The sequence below is a fragment of the Carcharodon carcharias genome, chromosome 6 (assembly GCF_017639515.1).
Source record: "Carcharodon carcharias isolate sCarCar2 chromosome 6, sCarCar2.pri, whole genome shotgun sequence".
Lineage (NCBI taxonomy): Eukaryota > Metazoa > Chordata > Chondrichthyes > Lamniformes > Lamnidae > Carcharodon > Carcharodon carcharias.
In genome coordinates this window covers 143,665,218-143,689,289 of record NC_054472.1, presented here as the reverse complement: position 1 = coordinate 143,689,289, position 24,072 = coordinate 143,665,218, and the positions used below count along the sequence as shown (strand labels likewise).

Below are 24,072 nucleotides of genomic sequence, written 5' to 3'. Positions count from 1 at the left end.
GATCTTTCAGGAATCACTGGAGTCAGGGAGGGTCCCAGAGGACTGGAAAATTGCTCACGTAACCCGCCTGTTTAAGAAGGGAGTGAAGCAAAAGATGGGAAATTACAGGCAGATTAACCTGACCTCGGTCGTTGGTAAGATTTTAGAGTCCATTATTAAGGATGAAATTTCAGAATACTTAGAAGTGCATGATAAAATTGGGCAAAGTCAGCATGGTTTCATCAAGGAGAGGTCATGCCTGACCAATCTGTTAGAATTCTTTGAGGAGTTAACGAGCAGGTTAGACAAAGGAGAGCCAAAGGATGTTATCTACTTGGACTTCCAGAAGGCCTTTGACAAGGTGCCGCACAGGAGGCTGCTCAGTAAGATAAGAGCCCATGGTGTTAGAGGCATGGTACTATCATGGATAGAAGATTGGCTGTCTGGCAGGAGGCAAAGAGTGGGGATAAAGGGGTACTTCTCAGGATGGTGGCCGCCGACTAGTGGAGTTCCGCAGGGGTCAGTGTTGGGACCACAACTTTTCACTTTATACATTAATGATCTAGATGAAGGAACTGAGGGCATTCTGGCTAAGTTTGCAGATGATACAAAGATAGGTGGAAGGGCAGGTAGTATTGAGGAGGCGGGGAGGCTGCAGAAGGATTTATACAGGTTAGGAGAATGGGCAAAGAAGTGGCAGATGGAATACAATGTGGGCAAGTGTGAGGTCATGCACTTTGGTCGGAAGAATAGAGGCATAGACTATTTTCTAAATGGGGAGAGAATTCAGAAATCTGGAGTGCAAAGGGACTTGGGAGTCCTAGTCCAGGATTCTCTTAAGGTTAACTTGCAGGTTGAGTCGGTAGTTAGGAAAGCAAATGCAATGTTGGCAATTATTTCGAGAGGACTAGAATATAAAAGCAGGGATGTGCTGCTGAGGCTTTATAAAGCTCTGGTCAGACCACATTTAGAATATTGTGAGCAATTTTGGGCCCCGTATCTCAGGAAGGATGTTCTGGCCCTGGAGAGGGTCCAGAGGAGGTTCACGAGAATGATCCCAGGAATGAAAGGCTTAACATACGAGGAACATTTGAGGACTCTGGGTCTATACTTGATAGAGTTTAGAAGGATGAGGGGGGATCTGATTGAAACTTACAGAAAACTGAAAGGCCTGGATAGAGTGGACATGGGGAAGATGTTTCCATTAGTAGGAGAGACTAGGACCCGAGGGCACAGCCTCAGAGTAAAGGAAAGAGCTTTTAGAATAGAGATGAGGAGAAACTTCTTTAGCCAGAGAGTGGTGAATCTATGGAATTCATTGCCACAGAAGGCTGTGGAGGCCAGGTCTTTGTGTGTATTTAAGACTGAGATAGATAGGTTCTTGATTGGTATGGGGATCAAAGGTTACGGGGAGAAGGTGGGAGAATGGGGTTGAGGAACTTATCAGCCATGATTGAATGGTGGAGCAGAGTCGATAGGCTGAATGGCAGAGCAGACTCGATAGGCCACATGGCCTAATTTGTGCTCCTATGTCTTATGGCCTTATTGTCTAAGTGAAACTGCACTTTCGCTTGCTAGGACTGCATGCAATGGGGTTAAAACCCAGCTTCTTTTTGACTCACAAGTGGAAATTATACCATTAAACCAAAAGGCTCCATTGTGAAGGTGAATCTGAGGTGTGGCTTGTGGCAAGATGTTAGCCAGCATACAAAGAAAATTTGCTTATGCTGCTTTGAGCATTGTTTTGGTGGACACAGCATTCCATTACAGTCAGTCAGTCAGAGCTTAAATTCACTACCCTGTCCAAAACACGCATCTCTAACAATCCAGCACTCCCTCCTTAATCATGGAAAGTTTATGGCACAGAAAGAGGCCACTTGGCCAGTGTAGGCACAATGAGCCAAGAAATGAGCCCCCCAACCTGGTCCCACTTTCAATCGTTTTGTACGTAGGCCAGAATTTTTCGGCACTTGAGATGCATATCCAGACATCTTTTAAATGATTTGAGGGTTTCTGCCTCTGCTACCCTCTCAGGCAGTGAATTCCATGCCACCACAATCCTCAGTGGGGGGAAAAGTAAAATTTCATGTCCCCTCTAATCTTTCTACCAATCACTGCCTTCTCATCCAGGCCCCTCTCGATTTTGTACATCCCAATCAAATCTCCCTTTGATTATATCCCAAATGTCCCATGATGCTATGGCTGTAGGTAAATTCTATAGATTCTGGAACAGTTCCTGCAGGTTGGAAGGTAGCAAATGTAACTCACATACTGAAGAAAGATGGGAGAGAAAATGGGGTGCTACAGACGTGTTAGCCTGACAATAATAGAGAAAATGCTACAATCTGTTATTAAGAATGTGTTAACTGGGCACACAAAAAATGATGGTCAGGCTGGACAGTCAACATGGATTTATGTTACGACTGGGGTGGGAGTACACGAATTTTCAAGCCTCAGTACTCCGCAGGCCATACCATTAATTTAGTTGTTTAAGTTTTTCACCGAAATGGAAAATTGTGTACCTATACCTCTAGTAGCCAGAAGAAGAGACTCTGGCCAGGCTTTTTTCAAAAACTCAATGAATAATTTATTTTAAAACAAAATTCTTTTAACAAGTTGCAAGTACTGGTTAACACAATTATAATCGGGAAGTATAACAATCTATCTCTTCCTAAAGAATTTCTCCAGCACATAGACACAGACAAACCAAGGACAAACAGTCTCTCTGCAGGGATGGTCTTTGGAGGATGGGTGTTATAAAATAAAAGATAAAGTCCGCAGGGTCTTGATGCTGTTGACCTGGAGTTATCTCATGCAGATGGGACGTTGGTCCTGGTGGATGCCTAGAAATTCTCACCGACTAGTTTCAATTTTTTTAGGTCCAAATGCATACAAGTTACACTCAGATTAGGGCTCTCTAGCTACAGGTTGATAGCCATGCACAATCTTAGGCAAAGTAGAGAGAGGGAGCCAGTCAAAGTAGCCTTCCTTGTTCTCCCAACAAGATTGCCTTCAAAATGAACAGGTTCACAACTTTTTTTTTCCCTCTTTCCCATGCCTTTTTTTCTCCCAGCTTTTCATTAAGTAGAGCCTTTGCAGTTCAACACAAACAACTCATTCGAAGGTACCATATAGGTCAGGTGACTTCTTGGAAGAGGCCTGCTTGTTTACAGTTCCAAGGTGAACCTATGGCTTTTTTTTAAAAAAAAGCCCAAGCCAGCAGCCACATGTCCAGACCATGCCAAATCCTTCCTCTTTTGTAGAACAAAATTTCAGTCTTGAAAGATATGATTCTAACATTTATGAAAGGGAAATTATGTTTGGCAAACCTGTTGGTGTATTTTTTGACGATGTAACAGGCAGAATAGATTAGGGGGAACCGGTGGATGTAGTATATTTGGATCTGCAGAATGCTTCTATTAAGGTCCCACCCAAGAGGGTAGGAAACAAAATTGGAACATATGGGATTGGAGTTAATGTACAGTTATGGATTGAGAATTGGTTAACGGACAGAAAACAACAGGAAAAAAATGGATCATTTTCAGGTTGGTAAGCTGTGACTAGTGGGGTGCTACAAGGATCAATACTTGGGTGCCAGCTATTCACAATCTATACCAAGGATTTGGATTTGAGGACCAAATGTAATATTTCCAATTTTGCTGAAGACAAAACTAGGTGGGAATGTGAGTTGTGAGGAAGATGCAAAGAGGCTTCAAGAAGAGTTAGACAGGCTGAATGAGTCAGCAAGAACGCGGCAGATGGAATATAATGCGGACAAATGTGAAGTTATCCACTTTGATAGGAAAAACAGAAATGCAGAGTATTTCTTAAATGGGGAGAGATTGGGAAGTGTTGATGTCCAAAGAGACATGGGTGTCCTTGTTCATAAGCCACTGAAAGCTAACATGCAGGAGCAGCAAGCAATGAGGAATGGTATGATGGCCTTTATTGCCACAGGATTTGATTTGGAATAAAGAAGTCTTGCTGCAATTATGTAGTGCCTTGGTGAGACCACACCTGGAGTATTGTGTACAGTTTTGGTTTCCTTACCTCAGGAAGGATATGCTTGCCATGAAGGAGGGAGTGTAATGAAGGTTCACCAGACTGATTGATCCCTGGGATGGCAGGATTGTCGAATGAGGAGAGATTGAGTTGACTAAGCCTGTATTCACTAGAGTTTAGAATAATGAGAGGTGACCTCATTGAAGTGTACAAAATTCTTACAGGACATGATAGGTTAGATGCAGGAAGGATGTTTTACCTGGCTAGAGGGGACCAGAACCATGGGACACAGTCTCAGAATAAGGTAGGCCATTTAGGATTGAGAAGAAGAGGAATTTCTTCACTCAGTCATTGAGTATATTCAAAAACGAGATCAATAGACTTTTAGGTATTGAAGATATCGAGGGATATGAGGATAGTGCAGGGAAAATGGCGTCGAGGTAGGTGGTCAGCCATGATCTAGTTGAACGGTGGAGCAGGTTTGAGGGATGGGTTGGCCTGCTCCTCCTATGTTTCTATGACTGAGTCAAGCTGGCAATGTAGAGAGTAATCATAGAGAATCAAGAATTGCATCTTACTGTGCTAGACTGATGGCTGATTGCTCAGGAAAATTTGAGGATGCAATAAATTTCTCTTTCCTCATCACTTGGATCTTAATTTCTGCTGTATGGGTCAGCGTGCCCTAACCTCTTCAGAACCTCATTTGAAGTTCTGGAAAAAGTTACAATTGCAAGTCTCGGTGTTAGAAAGAACAATGCAAATGTTAGCAAAAGGTGAGACTAATGAAATGCAGCCTTTTTCTTGCAGTCATGTGTTTTGTTTGTCACACTGGCAATATAGTAACAATTTTGGATATTTAAAAGGCAATTCATGTTCCCTCCCAGACGATTTGGAACAAATTCCACCCATGAGTGTGACCATAAATCTCGCTTTGTCCTCATCTCACTTTTTTACATTTACAAACGCAAGTTAAAGTGTCATGTGATTTCTTAAGGTGAGGAGTCTTAAGTTGCATCCAGGAGAACATTTTTAGCCAGTACATAGCCCAACAAGGGAGGGGGCAGTTCTGGATCTAATATTCGGAAATGAGCCCAGGCAGCTGGAAGGCACATCAGTAGAGGAGCATTTTGGAGATAGTGACCGTAACTCCTTTAGATTTGGGATAATTATGGAAAAGGGTAAGGTTGGGCTGGGAATAAAAGTTCTAAACTGGAGAAAGACTAATTTTATCAAGATGAGATATGATTTGGCCCAAGTGGACTGGGAGCAGCTACTTGCAGATAAAACTGTCAGAGCAATGGGAGGCATTCAAGGAGGAAATAGCGAGAATACAGGGCAAACATGTTCCCGCAAAGTCAAAGGGGGGCATGAAGTCTGGAGAACCTTGGATGTTAAGGGACATGAAGGTTAGGATAAAGGAAAAAAGGGAAGCTTATGGCAGATAACGAGGGCTCAGTACGGCAAAGTCCTTAGAGGAGAATAACAAGTGCAAAGGGGAACATTAAAAAGGAAATTAGGAAAGCTGAGAGAGTGCATGAGAAAGCATTGATGGGGAGAATAAAGGAGAACCCAAAGGGTTTTTTAAAATAGAGGTAATCCATGTGTGGACCCGGAAGACGTGGGTGCAGTCCACAATGAATGCTTTGCATCGGTTTTAACATTGGAAAAGGACGAAGCAGGCATAGACATTGGAGTGGAGGACTGTGAAATATTAGAGGAAATTAACATAGAGAGAGCGAGGAGGCACGAGCGGGTTTAGCAACCTCAAAAGTGGATACATTTGCAGGCCCGGGCTGTTGAGGGAGGCAAGGAAGAGATATCTGGGGCCTTGGCAGTAATTTTCAAATCCTTTCTGGTCAGAGGTGAGGTCCCTGAATTTTAAAGGACTGCTAATGTCCTCCCATTATTTAAAAAGGTGGAAGTGATAGACCAGGAAATTACAGGCCAGCCAGTTTAACCTCAGTGTTGGGGAAGTTACGAGAAAGAATTCTGAAGGACAGAATATATCTGCACTTGGAGAGACATGGATTGATCAAGGATGGTCAGCGTGGATTTGTTAAGGGAAGGTCGTGTTTGACAAATTTGATCGAATTTTTTGAGATAACCAGGAATGTTGATGACGGTAATGCATTTGATGTGGTCTACATGGGCTTTAGCAAGGCTTTTGATAAGACCCCTCATCGCAGACTGGTCAAGAAAGTAAGAGCCCATGGGATCCAAGGCAAAGTGGCATTTTAGATCCAAAATTGGCTGTGAGGCAGGAAGCAGAGGGTGATGGTAGGTGAATGTTTCTGTGACTGGAAGCCTGTTTCCAGTTGGGTTCTGCAGGGCTCACTGCTGGGGCCCTTGCTGTTTGTGGTGTGCATAAATGTAGGGGGCATGATCACGAAGTTCGCGGATGACACCAAAATTGATAGGGCGGTAAGTAATGAGGAGGATAGCCGTAAACTGCAGAAGGATATCAATGGCTGGCCAGGTAGGCAGAGGAGTGGAAAATGGAATTCAACCCAGAGAAGTGTGAGGTAATGTATGTGGGAGGGTTAACAAGGCATGGGATTACTCTATGAATGGTCAGACCCTGGAAAGTACTGTAGATCAGAGGGACCTTGGCGTTCATATCCACAGATCCCTGAAGGTAGCAGGGCAATTAGATAAGGTGGTTAAGAAGGCATATGGGATACTTGCCTTTCGCATTAGCCGAGGCATTGAATACAAGAGCAGGAAGGTTGTGCTGTAACTGTATAAAACACTGGTTAGGCCACAGCTGGTGTACTGTGGGCAGTTCTGGTCACAGGATGTTATTGCACTCCTGGAGAGGGTGCAGAGGAGATTTAACAGGGTGCTGCCTGGGTTGGAGGGTCTGAGCCATGAGGGAAGATTGGATATTGGGGTTGTGTTCCCTGGAGCAGCGAAGGTTGAGAGGGGAACTGCTAAAGGTATATAAGATTGAGGAGAATAGATATGGTGGATAGGAAGGCACTTTTTCCATTAGTGGAGGGGTCAAGAATGGGAGGGGGGGGGTCGGTGGAGGCATAGATTTAAGGTAAGAGGTAGAAGGCCAAGAGGGGAGTTGAGAAATATTTTCACCCAGAGGGTGGTGGTAGCCTGGAACTCTGCCTGAAAGGGTGGTTGAGTCAGAAACTTGCGTAACATTTAAGTATTGAGATGTTCGCTTGCGTTGCCATAACCTCCAGGGCTATGGGCCAAGCGCTGGAAAATGGGATTAGTGTAATCAGATCTTTGTTGGCTGGCGCGGACGCGATGGCTGAGTGGTCTCCTGTGCTGTAGACATCGGAGTCTGAAGAGAGAGGCCAACATAGCAAGGAAGATGAGGGACAGAATTTCAGTGTTTTTCAGGATTTTTTTATTAGTGGTACGCTGGAATGAAGCATATGGGAATAGGTATTAAGAGACTGGTTTACATGTTAATGCCCGAGTGACCACCTCCCAGCGAAAAATTTAAGCAATATTTTGTCGTGGCAGCGAGCCTGTATGGGGCAGGAGGGAGTAAACCTGCACAGTGTCAGTGCTTTGAAGAGGAATTCTGCAGTGTTCAATTTAACTTAGGCATTTTACCCCATCATTGGAAAGGCAGGATAAGTAGCTTTGTGAGAAACTAAAATCGTGATGTGGAAGCCTAGTTTAAAAAGCTGCTACCACAAAAAGGCTTTTAGTTGGGATTGTCAAAAGTTAATAGTGGAGATGGCATGAAGGCAGCAGATTAAAAGATAACTTGTGCACAGCTAGACAGTGGAATCTTGAGCAACAACCTTGGACCTTATTACATCTCTTGGAACATCCCAGATAGCATCACACATGTTCAATTATTTTGATTTGTAGTGACTTGTGTAGGCAAACCTAACCAACCAGTTTACAACTTACAAAGCCACACAAAACAGCACTCGGATGAATGACTAGCATTGATGGCATTGAGGAAAAAGTGTTGGCCAGGACACCAGGAGACAGATTCATCTGGCATTGTGAAATCCCCAGCCTTGATCTAACAAGCAAACAGGGCCTCAGTTTAAGCCTCAACTGACAGCTGATGTCTCTGACAATGCTGTATAAGACTGTGTGTTGATCTGGAGTTTGGCTGCCCCAGGCCATGGAGCATCATTCACAATCTCATTCACATTCTCGCTTGCTTATGTGTGGCATTTTGATTCATTTTGAGGCTTTCTTTTGATGGCCAGTTTTCCACCTCTATGCTATCAGCAGTCAGCATTGTAATTGATTTGCCATGACTAACCTTGGGACTGTCGAAGGTCCCCGACTCCGCGTATAACTGGCCACTTGCCTCACCAAGTGCCCTCATTGTGTCTCACACCTTACTGATCTCTACCTTCTGCGCCATTGTCTTACTAACTTGTTAAGCTCTTTTGCCTCTTCAGCGGTCAACCTTCATGCATTTATAAAGGATGATGTCCCCACACCACACTAGCTGTAGCTGATGGCCCCCTTGCTTAGTTTTGCATGATGGCTGAGTTGAGATATCATAGTATGGCAGCTAGTTTGCGCAACTAGCTATTTGGAGTCATTGGTGAGAGTTGTGATACACCGGTTTCCCCACCCACACCCTTTTTGATGTGCATGTGCAACTTTCCAGGGAATCAAGGGCATTAGCCCTCTCAAACATCCTTTTACCCCAAGGATATGTTCACAGCAAGAAAACTCAAGCTTGTAACAAGGTTTTAAAAAAAGCTCAAGATGTGACATTGAGGCATGCAAGTAAAATTGATACAGAAACCTGGACAGTAAGTAAAGACCTGTGGAAGAAAATAGAGGTCCTTGAAATGTGAGTGGTAAGACATAAGATAAAAATTCCATATACAGACCATAAGACCAATGAACAGGAATGTGAAATAGCAAGAGTGAGAAGAACTCTTTAAGAAGTGACATCCAGAAAAGAAAATGGCCATTTGACCAGAGCTGAAAAGCTTCAGAGATGTCTACTGGAAGGTCAGGTGGAGGGCAGCAGAAAGAAAGGTTGACCTAGGCATTGTTGGATAACGGATGTGACAAAATGGTTGCAAGCGAGCTACAGTGGATGTGAGGATGACAAAAGACAGATGAGCAAATTTTTTGCTTGATTTTTTTCTTTCTAATTAAATTTGTTATTGAATCTCCTACCATGATATACCTGAGTAGCTACAAGCAGTGGATTGTAATTGGATAATGCTTAAGTTTGACAGAATTGAAACTGTATGGTAAAGCTGTGAATAACCTGATCTATCAAATTGTAGAAGGCTTGCCGTTGCATTTCCCTAGAAGAGGAGATGTTACACTCACCCTCAACGACTACATGAGATTCAGGCTTCCTTTTAACCGGTTTTATTCAAGCATATGCAAGGGAGCTGCACTCATTCCTAAGAATGAAGACCCAGCTTCCTGATTGATTACATTTCACTACTTTTATACTTTTTCTTATCATAACACATTTGAGTACATTTGAATACATCCAATTGGTAACTGACAGACCAGTTCCACACTAACTCTATCCTTTTGAGTACGTAAACATGTGATTTTGCTAACCAGTTATTCCAAAGGATGTATATACAATTATATTATCCAATCAAAATTAAAACACGTACACAAAGACCTTGGTTCTTACAACTCAAGACTCTTTGTGTTTCATCAAAGCTCTCTTTGTCCATTGTTCATCTTCCCATATCTAAGCTAAAGCCATCTGCCCCTTCCCTATCTGAGAGAGGAGTACACTTAATCTAATTTATGTCATACTTTTATTTCCAGTCTGATTCTCAAGGCTGTGCAATGTTCATCTGGTAATCTTCAACTCTGAATATGTTTAGCAGCCATGTCTGCTTGGAGATTTTAGGTGTTTTTTTCTTTTACCATTGTTAATTTCCCCCAACACCCTGAATCTTAGCAGCAAAAAGGAAGATAACCACCTAAGAGTCTCACCTGATGCTTTTTTTTGACTGCAGATGTTTTGTGTGGTTTCAACATTTGATTCCAGATTTTCCATAATTGTAGTTTTTCCCTTCTGTTAAATATATAATCCCTGCCAGGAGAAGGAGTTGTTAATGAAATTTTTTGCTTGATTTTTTTCTTTTTAATTGAATTTGTTACTGAATCTCCTCCAATCATTTATTTCAGCACCTTGCAGCGGTGGAAGAGAGGAAGATCAAGTCACTTGTTGCTCTTCTGGTGGAAACCCAAATGAAGAAACTGGAGATAAAACTTCGCCACTTTGAGGAATTGGAAACCATTATGGACCGAGAGAGAGAAGCGGTAAGGTCTTTATCTGGAAAATTTTTGACTAACAAGAATTCATCATAAGATTGTGCAGTTCATCAAAGAAATACTTAAGGCCAATTTGTTGAATCATCATCTCCACCTATTTTTCCAGATACTCTATGGGCAGAATTTTTACCTCGCTGGGTGAGTGTGGCAGGCGGGCGAGCCTGGGAGCGGTTGTGCAACGGTCCTTTGTCCGCAACTGGGCCCCAATCGCGATTTCACGCTGGCTGGCCAATTAACAGCCAGCCAGTGTGAAATGCGCGCTGGGAGTTTCCATGCTGCCTGGGTGGGGGTGGGAGGAGCACGTACACTGAAATGTGCGCGTGCATTCAGGTGTGCTCAGTGAAAGCTCCCTGAAGTCACAGAGCTGCCTCAGGGAGCTTAAGCTTTTTAACATTAAAAATAGAGATTTCAAAAATAAGGAAAACATGTCCCCTCATGTGACTGTCACATGAGCAGGACATGTCAAAAATGAGTTAAAAATTTTAAATTTTTTTTAAAAAATCACTGTTTGAAACCTCACCCTGCCCGTGGATGACGTTTCACAAAAAATGTAAAGGCCGCTTGGTCTATTCTCCCTCCCGCCAACCGTAAGATTGGACGGGAAAGGAAAATTGCACTTGAATTAATTTATTAATGGGCTTCGCCCCCTCAATTGTTGAAGTGCGCGCTGCCAACTCCTGTGCGCCTGCCGACCAAAATATCATGAGTGTGCAATGATGTCAGGGCGCTAGACCAAAATATCACGCAAGTGTGCGATGATGTCGAGACGCTCACCCAATGTCATCGTGCACTACTTCACACTCGTGCGTGTTGTATTAATTGCTGCAACCTCATTTATAATATCTGCCACAGTAAACATCCTTGTTTAACTTTACTATCTCTGTTTGAGCAACAGATCTCCGTAACTTCCTTTCTTAACTTCCTAACTTTCCTTTTTTTAATTTGCTTGTGATGTGCTCATCACTGGCTAGGCTAGCATTTATTGTCCATCCCTAAATACTGTTGAAAAGGTGGTGGTGAACTGACTTAACGAAATGTTGCAATCCATGTATTGCAGTTAGACCCACAGAGCTGTTCATGAGTGTTCCAGAAGTTTGACTCTGCGGCAGTGAAGGAACAACAATATAGTTCCATGCCAGGACTATATGAGACTTGGAAGGCAACTTGCAAGCAGTGCTGTTCCCATGCATCTGCTACTCTTGTCCTTCTTGGTGGTAGGGATGATGGCTTTTGAAGGTGCTGACAAAGGAACGTTGGAGATTGCTGCAATGCATCTTATAGATGGTGCACACAGCTGTCACTGTGCACCAGTGGTGAACAGGGTTCTGATCAAGTCGACTGCTTTGTCCTGGATGGTGTCGAGCTTCTTGTGTTGTAACTGCAGTCATCCAGTTATGTGAGGAGTACTCCATCGCACTCCTGAATTGAGCTTTGTACATGTTGGGCAGGAGAGTCAAGAGGAGAGTTTCTTGCTTCAGAATTCCCAGCCTCTGATTTGCTTTGAGTTTCAGTCCAGTTTAAGTTTCTGGTCAATGGTGACCCCTATTGTATTTATGGTGTGGTGTTCGACAGGGGTTATGCTGTTGTATGTTGCTGGGAGATGGTTAGTGTTGCGGAAAACGGAGTGAACACTCAGACCCAGGAGGTTTGTCTCGGAAGTCTTTATTGAATCTTGATATCACGGAGAGCCCAGCAGCATACAATGGAGCGAGCTGGCACTCTGAGGAAGCATCAGAGTACGCCCATAGTTATAGCAAAAGTGTGCGTAACAGAGGTCATGCAAATTACAAAGTTGCTTGACCTTTAGTAATTAATAACATTGAAATTTTTACCTTTGGCATGCACACAATTGTTCTATCTTAGTTTATAATTACACAGAACCTTGAGTAGTTACACAAAAACCTTGAGTAGCCTATCTGACGATTAGTCATCTGGACAGACAACAGATAGCATGACTAGGCCCTGTCTCTTGTGCTTGTTTTCATTCCTCCACAATAGCTGACAGAGCGGGTTTGTCTACTGCTGGTGCAAGGACACTTCATTGTAGTATTCCACTATGGTTTAACCACTTAACCCTTTGTTTTCCTGTAGATGTATTTTATTCTCCCACAATCCCTTCTTGTTAATCTTCCTTCCAGATTAACACCAGTGAGGAATAGCATCTTCATTATCATATGGGGGTACATAACCATAAGGAAAAGGCCGATCTCTGGCAGGGTAAACCTTTTCGCCCCACCAGTGGGCCTCACTGTGACCAGTGCGCATCATTTGAGGAACAATTGGGGTACCACCTAATCCAGTAGAGACACTGTTAATAACCTGGGAACAGCAAATTTGCAGAGCAACCCCATGCACAAAACCCTATAACACATGCTAGGACCAACCCAATTAAAACATACAGCAGCCAACTTCCCCAACCGGAGAACCACCCCATTACTGTAGCCCACCAGGAATCCTTGTTATAAAAATTACTCAATCTTTCCCCAACTTTCTTTCTTTATTTCTTGCACTTTATCCATAACATGCTGTCCCAGGTTAGTAATGTTCTCAGAAACATTAGGCACATAAGTGCAGCACTCTGAACCTATCATGGCACAAGTGCCACCTTTTTCAGCTAGGAGGAAATCAAGGGCCATTCTATTTTGTAAGGCAGTCAGGCATAGGGCTATCATTTCAGTAGTGGTAGCTGAAATCTGTTTCTGTGTCTCAAGCAAAGCATCAGCCGTTGAATTAGCTAATTTTCCAAGTGCAGCTGCCAGGTTGATAATCTCTCGGGAATTACGAGCAGCTCCATAAGAGGGGATTGCAATCATCCAGAATCGTTCAGATTCCGAGATGTCACGGCGATGTCGAAGATAGGGATTCAAATATGCTAGGTAGCAGCAACCACTCCAGGTGGGAGTGGTAGCGCCCTTGCCCAAACTTCTGTTATCTTGATGAAAGAAGGAAGATAATTGCGCCATCCCAGGCAACCAGGGGTATGCTTTTTCCCCACAAACCCAAAACGTACCATTTTGAGGGTCATAACTACCAGGGCTAGTAGATATGGTGTTTTCGCAACTACTGTTTCCCAGGTTATAGGTACCGGTTGCAAGGTTCGAACACCAACAGGTGGCGTTTATCAGTTCCTGAGGAGGCTTGATTCTTATCTCATGATTTGTATAGTTCCACCCATTAGCAGGTGGAGAGCGACGGAACCGTCCCTTGAACATATTGGATTCTGCATTATCTGACCAGTTGTGGAAATTTGTGAGATCCTTCACTTCTTCCCCAGTCATTGGTTTTGCCTGATAGGTGCTTGACTCACCTCCATTTTGGGGAGTCTGGGTACATAACCAACAGGCGCCCTGTCCTCCTTGTCTAGCATAGGCGCGGCATAAAGACAAAAAGGTGTTGGGGTGAGAATCCTTTGGGTACACCCCACAAAAATAGCAAAAAGACAGAATATAGCAAAAGGCAGTATCCGATACATAATGCAAATTAGTTCACTGGTAGCGACAGTTATAGGACTGCTGGACAATTTTTTTTTTAACAATGAGTGGCGTGGATCCAATCTTCCTTCCCTTTAATCTTCATGGTCATTTGCGTTGTTAGCAGCACAAGGTAGGGTCCTTTCCATCCTCTCATGCAATTCAGATGCTGTTTTGCATAGAGGAAAATGAGTACAAATCCAACATTTAGTCTGATTAACTTGCGAGGCTTCGGCCTGCATTCTTTGAACCGCAGAATTGGTATTCCATGCCCCCGCAAGAACCAAGCAGGACAGGATCCAAATCAGAGTCAGCATTCTGATGGCTCAGTTAAAGTTCTTGCACAAGCACTTACGTCTGAGGTCAGCGTCCGCTTGACATGCGATGCGTGGATCCACAAAGGCGTCCTTCAACCTTCACGGCTATATGGGTGGTGAGCAGGACTTGGAAAGGCCCTTCCCATCGAGGTTCCAAACAGTTCTTTCTCCTGAAGGTCTTTACTAGGACTAGGTCCCTGGGCTGGTATTGATGGCAGTCTTCAATGGTGGGATTTTTCTGAGCTTCTACCACCTGTATATGCAAGCTCTTGAGACAGTTAGGGTGAGAGCACATAGTCATGAGCGCCAAGGGTAGAGCTTCGGCCCTTTCAAACTGGTTTCTTCGCATAATTTAGCTAGTTTGTTTTTCAGAATACCATTTTGTCTTTCCACTGCTCCAGTAGACTGGGGGTGGTATGGGCAGGAAAGGCGATGGTTGCATTGTAAGGCCTTCAACGGTTCCTTTATCACTTTAGCAGTAAAATGACCAACAATTTTACAACAACAACAGCATAATTTCGTCAGGTAGGATACGCCTCCACCCATCGCAAGAACAAACATACTAGAACTAAAACATAATTATATTCCATACATTTAGGCATTTGTATAAAGTCCATTTGTAGGTGTACAAATGGGCTCCATGGCTGGGGTCCCGTACCAGCAGTCACTGTGGGCGTCTTGCCTGGGTTATGTCATTGACATAGGTATGACAGGAATTACTAATAAAATGCCTGTTAGCATATTACTATTCACTATACATTCAACATTCATTCTATATACACGTGTTAAACCCCTGAGCTGGCAACCGGTCAAGTCATGATTCTTGTGTCATGGGAGATTCAATAAATGCTCATTAGTTACCCGTAAAGGAACTACCCCTTCTTTAGTCTGTCTTAAATTTTCTCGGGCTTGTTCCAGTGCCCAAGGTCCATAGGTGTTGCATACATCATTTCTGCTCGCTTTGTCTGAAATATTTTTCCCTATTTCAATTAATTTATTGATAATCTCCGCATGACTTTCGAGCATGGTAGCCAGACTTTGGATTAACCAATGATGTCCCTATATTGAGTATCATAGTGGCATCATTTATCAGGCTGCGCTTAACGCCTGATCGTATCTCGCCACTGAACTGAACTGCTTCAGTCATCAATTGGTGCACCAGAGCCGTATAGAGTGCTTGGGTATGGGTTGAGCACCATTGGGGCAGGACGACACCGGATACATTCAAGACTACGGGTACCAGCTCATGGTGTACATCATTATACAAAACTTCTGATCTGATTAACCAGTACCAAACCATTCGTTGGTCCTGGCTGCATAATTGGACAAGATGCATCAGTCGGTGTGGTTTGAGGGGCTTCAATTATCTCTACTTGGACTGTGAAAGTAGAGGTGGGAGGTGGCTGGGTAGTGGCGGACCTCCCATGCTCGATCTGAAGCAAACCCTTACTACAATTTGAAAGCTCTTGTTCTCCTACTGTTACATTTATCATTCCCTGTTGCGTGTCGCATTCGGCACTGTCCATGCTGTACCAAAGTTCCTCCTACAGTGCAAGATGAGCAGTGATGATCCCGACCTTGTTGCCAGTACTGATAGGCTCTTGACCAGGATCGTAGGTCTGTGGAGACATTAACATTGGCTCTCGTTCTCTGGGTTACCGCTTGGTCAATTGTCATGTATCTTTAACTGTGTGTAATGCCTCCATTTACTTCCTGTTCTCATATCTACAAGTGCACATGTATCACCTGTCATAATTACCTGGTATGTTCCATTGTTGCTCTTTGGATTTGCCTGTTTCCATATCCTTAATCATCTGTCAATCTTTAACTTCCTCTCTCAACTCATGTAATTGCCTACTTAATTCCCTTACATTGTCTTGTATTTTTCCTTTCTGTTGCCCTACACCACCTACTATAATACCTTCAGGTAATTGCATAGCCCTTACCTGTTATCCTTTCAAATATGGTGAACCTGGTGATCCTCCTTGGGGTAGCCCACGGCGTATTAGAATATTGGGCTGTTCCCTGTCTTTTGATTGATTTTTTTTTTTTAAGTTCAGTTTCTCCTTTCCACCATCCCTGGACTCTGGGGGTGGTAAAGAATATGGAATTTCTGTTTAATCTCCATAAGATTACACATTTCTTTAATGACTCCCTGTGAAATTAGTTCCCTGATCTGAATCCATTTGGGTAGGCATCCCCACTCCTTCCAGTTTACTCCCTCCTGCTGCTGTCTCATGTCAGACCTCAATTCCTTAAACAACTCTACAATGCACCTTCTTATCCTATCTTTCAGTGGCTCAGTATTTTCACTTCCAGTGATGGTTCTCTCTGGGAACCGCTTAACTCTGCCTGTCATCAAGGTGTTAATCCTATGGTTTTACTTTATGTAGCTCTCAGGCACATTGATATAATCAGTAATACATCTATTTAGCCTTTTTCCAGCTTTCCCTTTACCTGTATCCATCTTGTGGTAAATTGTTGTTAAGTATTATTTCTCTTTATGTTTCAATTCCTGAACTACAGATTCCTCATAGTTTTACCTCTAAGTTTTCTTTCATGACCGTGATCATCCTAAGGTTCTCTTGAGTTCAGTTTCTCTATTGTCTTGATTGTTTAAAATGTTTCCTTACTCTTTAGGCCATATTAACTATTCCATTTCAATGGGGATCTCTGTCTCTAGGTCTTTGCTTATTTCCCCCCTGTCCAGTTCCAATGCCTCAGTTGATGGCCAGATTATCAAATTCATTTCCCCTAAAACAGTTTGTACATTATGTCCCCTTTCCCTGACTCATTATCCTACTTTCCTCATACCAGTTTACACATGCAACAGCTACCACCTTATCTTGTTCAGGTTGCCTGAAGAGACTTTTCAATCCAATAACATATTCTCATAACAGTTTTAAAACAGAAATTAGGTATTGACATGTTTTGCTTCCTTTTCTTCTCAAAGGTTTTATTGTCTTAAAAGTAACCCACTAAATTGTGTCTGACCCTTTTCTTTTAGAATTATCCCTGATTCATTAACTCGGCCAAAAATTGGATTTCTGCCAAACTTTGCCAAGGTCTTGAGTTTAGCTTCATATTTTGAGAACAGACTTACAAACACAAAAGCTTGCAGCATTTGAATTAGTGCCAATTGTTGTCAGACCTTTTAAAATGAAAATTCCCTTTAGAGAACTTTATCAAGAACCAAACCTCAAATTTTTAAACTTTGTAAGAACTGTAATTTACACTATCAAAATTAAAACAACCTCTTTTTCATGTGTAATGATTTGTATCCAAGTTATAATTTCTGTATGTTTATCGACACATTCTTTACCTTAGCATCCTAACGATTTAAAAGTAACCTGTTAAATTACACTGCACTTTACATCTCAAGATTGTCCCAAATTCAAATTCCAGTGCTTTTGGAAAGCAGATTTCCTTTAATATTTAATTCATCGCTTCATAAGAAACCCATTTTCATCCATTGGACCCATCTAGATCTTGTGTTTATGTCTTTTCGTTTTCCTAGAATCCTTCTGAATTTCAAGTAATTTCTTTTTCTCAGAAATTTTAGAATACCAACTCGTATGTATTAATCCCAATTAGCTTGGAAGCTGATGATGAGGGTTATTCCCTACTAGTCTGCAAGGGGGTGGTAAAAGGGTTGGTTCATCTCAAACAAAGGCAAGCCCTGTTTTATCTTTGCACTACCTTCAAATTACGATTTTTTCCAGAAATCTCAACTCAAACCTTATACTCAAAACTTTGGAATGTTTGAATAAACTTTTCCTTTAATCTAATATGGGGCTTTCGACTCTAAAGTGCTCAACTACACACACAAAAGACAATTCAGGGAAGAAAACACATTAAAGCTCACATGCAAATACTTCATTGCACACAAACAAACATATATATAACGGTATGTATCGATTCTCCTATAATATTGAACTTAACTCTAAACGAAGCTTCAAGTAGCAGTGGGGGGAAATAAAGGGATCTTGAAGGCTCCACCTATTGGGACCTTCAAACTGACAAAAGCTCACATTTTCTCTGCTGCTGCTTGTCAATTACTCATTAACCCCCTAGGGGTACCCTCTCTCTCTCTTCAGCACAAACAGCTCTTGTAACTTAGATCAATTCATTTTTATTAAGTTACAGAAAATTCAGTAACGGACTATCTACCTCCCTTAAAACATATTATAAGTGCTCAATTCTGTCCCGATTAAAAGTTCCAGCTGGAGGGAAGCTCTCTGCTTTACTTTGAGTCCATTTAACCCAATCCAGAAACATATCCTGGACAATTTCAGGACCGAAATGGACACAAAAGAAAACATAGAAATTACTTACTTTTCACCTCCAGAGGACTCGAACCCTTGGGGTATACTACTAATACTATTTTTTTTCGTTTTCTTACTCATCTTCAAAGTTCCTGATTTAAGCTCCGGTTTCGGTTTGTTCTTAGTACTTTGCGAAGCAGGGGAAGTGGCAGAGCCCGCTCTACTATTGCGATCTCCCATTTTTCTGAAAAGGAAACACAATTAACAGCGTGGCACGTTTCCTACCCTATGCGCTCACTGGTGTTTAAGAGTTCCTCAACAAGTCCTCCAGTTCCTTGGGTCTTTTGAGTCTGGTCGGTAGCTACCCTTTTTCAAGCACTCCTCCTTTCAGCTAGGATGCTTTTTGTCCCCCTTTCACCTCTCCAACTTAAAAGGTCACCTCTCCAACTTAAGAGGTAGCTGGGATGCTATTTAACTGCACTCCCCCTTTCAGCTAGGATGCAGTTCGTACTCTCCCCAAATTGGGAGAGTAGTCCCTCCCTGTTTCCGCGAGGGTTCTTTTTTTAGAGATCCGATGGCCCAGAATTTCTTTTCGTCCCCCTTTCACTTCTCTAACTTAAGAGGCCACCTCTCCAACTTAAGACGTAGCTGGGACGCTAGTTATCACCTCTCCAACTTAAGAGGTAGCTGGACTTCAGTCGGACCCCATCCTCATCGCCAATTTGTCGCAGAAAACGAAGTGAACACTCAGACCCAGGAGGTTTGTCTCGGAAGTCTTTATTGAATCATGATATCACGGAGAGCCCAGCAGCATACAATGGAGCTAGCCGGCACTCTGAGGAAGCATCAGAGTACACACATAGTTATAGCAAAAGCGTGCGTAACAGAGGTCATGCAAATTACAAAATTGCTTGACCTTTAGTAATTAATAACATTGAAATTTTTATCTTTGGCATGCACACAATTGTTCTATCTTAGTTTATAATTACACAGAACCTTGAGTAGTTACACAAAAACCTTGAGTAGCCCGTCTGGCGATTAGTCATCTGGACAGACAACAGATAGCATGACTAGGCCCTGTCTCTTGTGCTTGTTTTCATTCCTCCACAATAGCTGACAGAGAGGGTTTGTCTACCGCTGGTGCAAGGACACTTCGTTGTAGTATTCCACTATGGTTTAACCACTTAACCCTTTGTTATCCTGTACATGTATTTTATTCTCCCACAGTTAGACTCTCTCTTGTTAGAGATTGTTATTGCCTATCACTTGTGTTTCAACCTCTCAACTCTTGTCTTTGGCTCTCTGCTGCAATATTTTTACAGCTTTTGATTGCTCACTATTTTTGCCCTTTTTTACCCAGCAAAATCTCTATTCTCCTTGTCATTCCCTTGCCATTCCTTCATCTTTGTTCCTTCAGGTTCTGGGGCACAGACATGAGCATATCTCTCACACAGTTGGTTTATCCATCCATAGCCAGATGTGGCTGGGTTATATTAAGTCTCACTTACCCCTGCCAAACCTGCCCATGACATTGGAATGTTCTTGGTATAAGAGATTCAGATGGAGTCAGAACTTGTAGGGTGTGTAGAGAGTATATTAATAAATGTATAGAATGCACAGCAGTTACCAGGGTCTCACTAGTAAAGCAAAATCTTTATACTCAAGAATGGTGCAGTATTTCAAAGTAAAGCAGTTAATACAACAGACTTGTGTTGGTGCAAGAATCCTGTCTTCTCTGCTTCATCTTGCAGAATTTCTTAGAAAATAATAGGAGTAGGCCATTCAGCCTCCAAGCCTTCTTTACCATTTCGTATGATCATGGCTAAGCTTCTGCCTCAACATCATCTCACAATGGCCCCATATCCTGTAATTCCCTTGTACTGATTTATGTCTTTTTGTCTACCTGTTGTTAGATTAACGCCAGATCTAATCAAGAGCTTCTTCTTTGACTTGTTGTTTGCAGCTTGTTCGCCTGGCCATTGTGGAAAACTGATTCTAGGACTACTTAGCCTGCTGGAAAAGCATGCTCAGATACTTAGCTGTCTCAGCTATATCTTGCACAGGAATTTCTGGATAACTTGAGCTTCTTTTCTGCGCTACCAACCATCCCCTCACATACCCCTTCTATTTACCGCTGGCTATTACTTGCTTAACAAGTGCAAGGAGCTCATGGATTTTTTTTTGTCAGTAAGGTTAAGACCATCTGTTCAATCTCTCTCTTTGGTTTGACCTCTTCCTTTTCCCACATGCTGAACCTTCCCAAGATTCTCAATCTATCTGTTACCTCTGTGTCACATTGCTTATTTGATATCCAGTCTTGGATGACTTGCTAACCCTTGAAAAACTGAAGCTGCTGCGTGTGACTTCTACTGTAAACTCTTTGCCTTTGCCACTGATTCAGTTTCTCTCCCTGGCAACTGCAAGAAACAAAATGTTGGAAACTTTGGCATCCTATTTAACACTAAGCTCGATTTGCAACTCTATCTTTTTCTTCTTAAAGTGTGCCCTCTATCATCTCTACTGTTACCAGTGTCTCACTATGCATCAGCCTATCTGCTGCTCATCCATGTTTGTCACTTCCAGACTTGACTATTCCAATGTTTTTTCGCCCAGCCCCTCGTTGCCCAACCTTCATAAACTCCTCATCCGAAACCCTGCTACCTGTACCCTAACTTGTAACAAGTCATGTTCATCTGTCACCAGTGAGTGAATAGATGGAGCTCTGAGAGCCATGTGAGTTGATGGTTTGCAAATGTGTAAACATCATTCAACTGAGACACTAATGTTTATTCAGTGGTCTCTATGTAACTAGTTTAAAATTAAATCTTGTGGGGTCATGTAGATATTGCTACCTCTTGAGCCTGTAATTCTCTCATCTACCCAAGTGCTATGGCTCAATTAGTATTTAGACAGAGTAACATTTAAACAATTTCGATAACAGACTAGGCACTTTACAGCCTTCCGGACTGAATATTGAATTCAACAACTTTAGATCTTGAACTCCCTCCTCCATTCCCACCCCGTTTCTGTTTCTTCCCCCTTCCTTTTGTTTTTTCCAATAATTTATATAGATTTTTCTTTTCCCACCTATTTCCATTATTTTTAAATCTTTTATGCCCTGCTAGCCTTTCCACCCCACCCCCACTAGAGCTGTATCTTGAGTGTCCTACCATCCATTCTTAAATTAGCACATTTGTTTAGATAATATCACCACCTTCAACGCCTGTGTTCTTTTGTCTGTGACATCTTTTGATGATCTGCTCCTATCACTGCTTGCTTGTCCCTACAACCACACCCCCCCACCTTAAACTAGCTTATATTTCACCCCCCTCCTTAGATTCATTCAGTTCTGTTGAAGGGTCATGAGGACTTGAAATGTCAACTCTTTTCTTCCCACCGATGCTGTCAGACCTGCTGAGTTTTTCCAGGTAATTCTGTTTTTGTTTTGCGATAGCAGTATGCCGTTCCATTGTCATTCCATTTTAATCAGCTGTAATGGTGTTGTGTGTTTGTTTGAATTATGAAAGCCTCCCAGAAATGTAATTATAGTTTCATTCCACACTTTAGCTGTGGTTGGAGATCATTTTCTGCTGTATAACACTGTTCATGGAGTTCATGTACTACAGCTCTGTCATTGCTCAAAGTGAGAGCAATGATAACAGTATTGATGTGGTCATAATAGATATGCAACCAGGGTGACATTTTCCTTTTGAATGTGAACAGGAAGGAAATGCCATCTGGTTGCGTATGGTGTGAGAGGGAAAGAAAACATAAGCTTTATATGTGAAGTCATATTGGAAAAAGAACCATCAGGAGCAGAGTAGCCCATAATATTTGTCATCATTATGCAGTGTGATGATTATCTTATTTGAATTATATATGTTCTTGAATCACAAATGAGAAAGTTGTTTGGGCCTTGGTTTTCCGAATATATCCTGTGTGTGCTCAAAAGTGATGCACTGGCTTTTGAAGAACTATGTCTTCCTAAATGTTTAAATTTAGGACAAAGGATTCAGAAAACTGTGAAAGTGTGGTGTTAATTGAATGGTGTGCAGCCTATAAAGAGACTGCTGTATAATTAATTCAGCCTACAGTTCTATATTAACTGGACAAGGCAGGGAAGAAGTGATGACTGCTTATATTACAACATTTATTTAAATACAGGCACTTGATCTGAAATAATTTTTACTCTTAAGTTTATAGCTGATGTGGATGTAATTATATCGCAATTTGTGATGGATTCACTTTGTGGAGTTTTGTTCCTTCTGTAAATAGGTTAATTACCATTGATGAATGTATGCCTGAAACTTGTTTTTGACATCAGTGCATTAGCTTAAATAGAATGTAAAACCGCAACAAAAATTAATGATTGATATGTGGGTCAATCAAGAGGACAAGATGTGTGTTCTCCTTCTCGTGAAAACCAATTCCACCCCTTCCACGCATTGGGCACGGTTTTGTGAGGAGACTGAAATCCACCACTTAAGTTACTTTGTGTCAACGAGAGGGTTTGCACAGCAGAAGATTGTTCAGTTTTTGAAAGAAATTTGGAGCCCTGACTTTACTGCTGTTGCTGTGCTTCCAAGTATTTGAGTGCAAGCTGAGTGTAAGCCACCTTCGTTTGTGTTGTGCTTTAGAGGATAGCCATCAGTAAAAGTAGAGAGTAGTATTATATAGCAAAGTATTACAATGGTTGAAAAGGATATTTGATGTCATGGTTTGTGAAACTCGTCTCACTGGACTAATTATATTTGTTTTAAACGAGCTGCATTGGTACTGAATTAAATATGAATATTACATAGTAGAATTAGGCAAGCATTCGGGTTTTATTACTGGAATTTGGGGATCCAGCTACCTAGTCATTGAGCTAGATCACTATCAAGAAAAAGGTTTGGAGCTGAGTCATTTGATGAACTTCATTACAGAGATAAAGAATGTAAAAACAAAGAAGTATTCCTGCAGTTATTTGGAGTGCTGGATGATTGTATTCAAAAGAAAAAGTTCAGTGACTTGGATATGTTGGGAGAGCCATTTAAAGTAATAGAGTTGGTTAGATAAAGACTGGCTTTTCTTTTGATTAAAAACAAAAAACTGCGGATGCTGGAAATCCAGAACAAAAACAGAATTACCTGGAAAAACTCAGGTCTGGCAGCATCGGCAGAGAAGAAAAGAGTTGACGTTTCGAGTCCTCATGACCCTTCAACAGAGCTGAGTGAATATTAGGAGAGGGGTGAAATATAAGCTGGTTTAGGGGGGGTGGGGGGGGTGGGGGTGGAGTTGGGGGGGGGGGGGGGGGGGGGGGTGGGGTAGGTAGTGTGGTTGTCGGGACAAGCAAGCAGTGATAGGAGCAGATAATCAAAAGATGTCACAGACAAAGGAACAAAAAAAACCACCTTCAACACCTCTTTGATCCTTTGTGATATTTTTTGATTATCTGCTCCTATCACCGCTTGCTTGTCCCTACAAAGCACAACCCCCCCCCCCCCCCCACCACCACCACCACCACCACCACCACCACCACCACCTTAAACCAGCTTATATTTCACCCCTCTCCTAATATTCACTCAGTTCTGTTGAAGGGTCATGAAGACTCGAAACGTCAACTCTTTTCTTCTCCACCAATGCTGCCAGACCTGTTGAGTTTTTCCAGGTAATTCTGTTTTTGTTTTGTTTTGGCTTTTCTCTTGATTTAGGGGAATCCAAGGTTTTGTACACTCCTTCTGATACTCCCTCAAACTCTACATTCCTTTGACTCTGATGTCTCATGCATACCTC

General features: G+C 42.2%; 2 protein-coding genes across 6 annotated transcripts in view; one reads left to right on the top strand and one right to left on the bottom strand.

The window, feature by feature from the left end:
* Positions 1 to 24,072, top strand: part of smarcc1a (SWI/SNF related, matrix associated, actin dependent regulator of chromatin, subfamily c, member 1a) — a 223,774-nt gene that overhangs the window by 155,157 nt on the left and 44,545 nt on the right. For all 4 annotated transcript variants that reach the window (XM_041189167.1, XM_041189168.1, XM_041189166.1 and 1 more), the window contains one exon: positions 10,099 to 10,233. In XM_041189167.1, coding sequence (XP_041045101.1) covers positions 10,099 to 10,233 — 135 coding nt within the window. The remainder of the gene's footprint in view (positions 1 to 10,098; positions 10,234 to 24,072) is intronic.
* LOC121278757 (endogenous retrovirus group PABLB member 1 Env polyprotein-like) lies at positions 11,892 to 19,124 on the bottom strand. 2 transcript variants are annotated; one of them, XM_041189170.1, is made up of 2 exons: positions 18,368 to 19,124; positions 11,892 to 15,651 (listed from the first exon to the last, which is right to left on the bottom strand). In XM_041189170.1, exon 2 carries the CDS (start codon positions 13,521 to 13,523, stop codon positions 12,714 to 12,716), a length of 810 nt encoding a protein of 269 aa, XP_041045104.1. In that variant the 5' UTR covers positions 13,524 to 15,651; positions 18,368 to 19,124; the 3' UTR covers positions 11,892 to 12,713. The 2 variants fall into 2 exon arrangements, with proteins under 2 accessions (XP_041045104.1, XP_041045105.1); XM_041189171.1 differs by having other exon boundaries at positions 18,583 to 19,124.

Bases quoted from the DNA above. Each gene is read 5' to 3' on its own strand.
- LOC121278757 (XM_041189170.1), bottom strand. From the start codon at position 13,523: ATGACTGGGGAAGAAGTGAAGGATCTCACAAATTTCCACAACTGGTCA.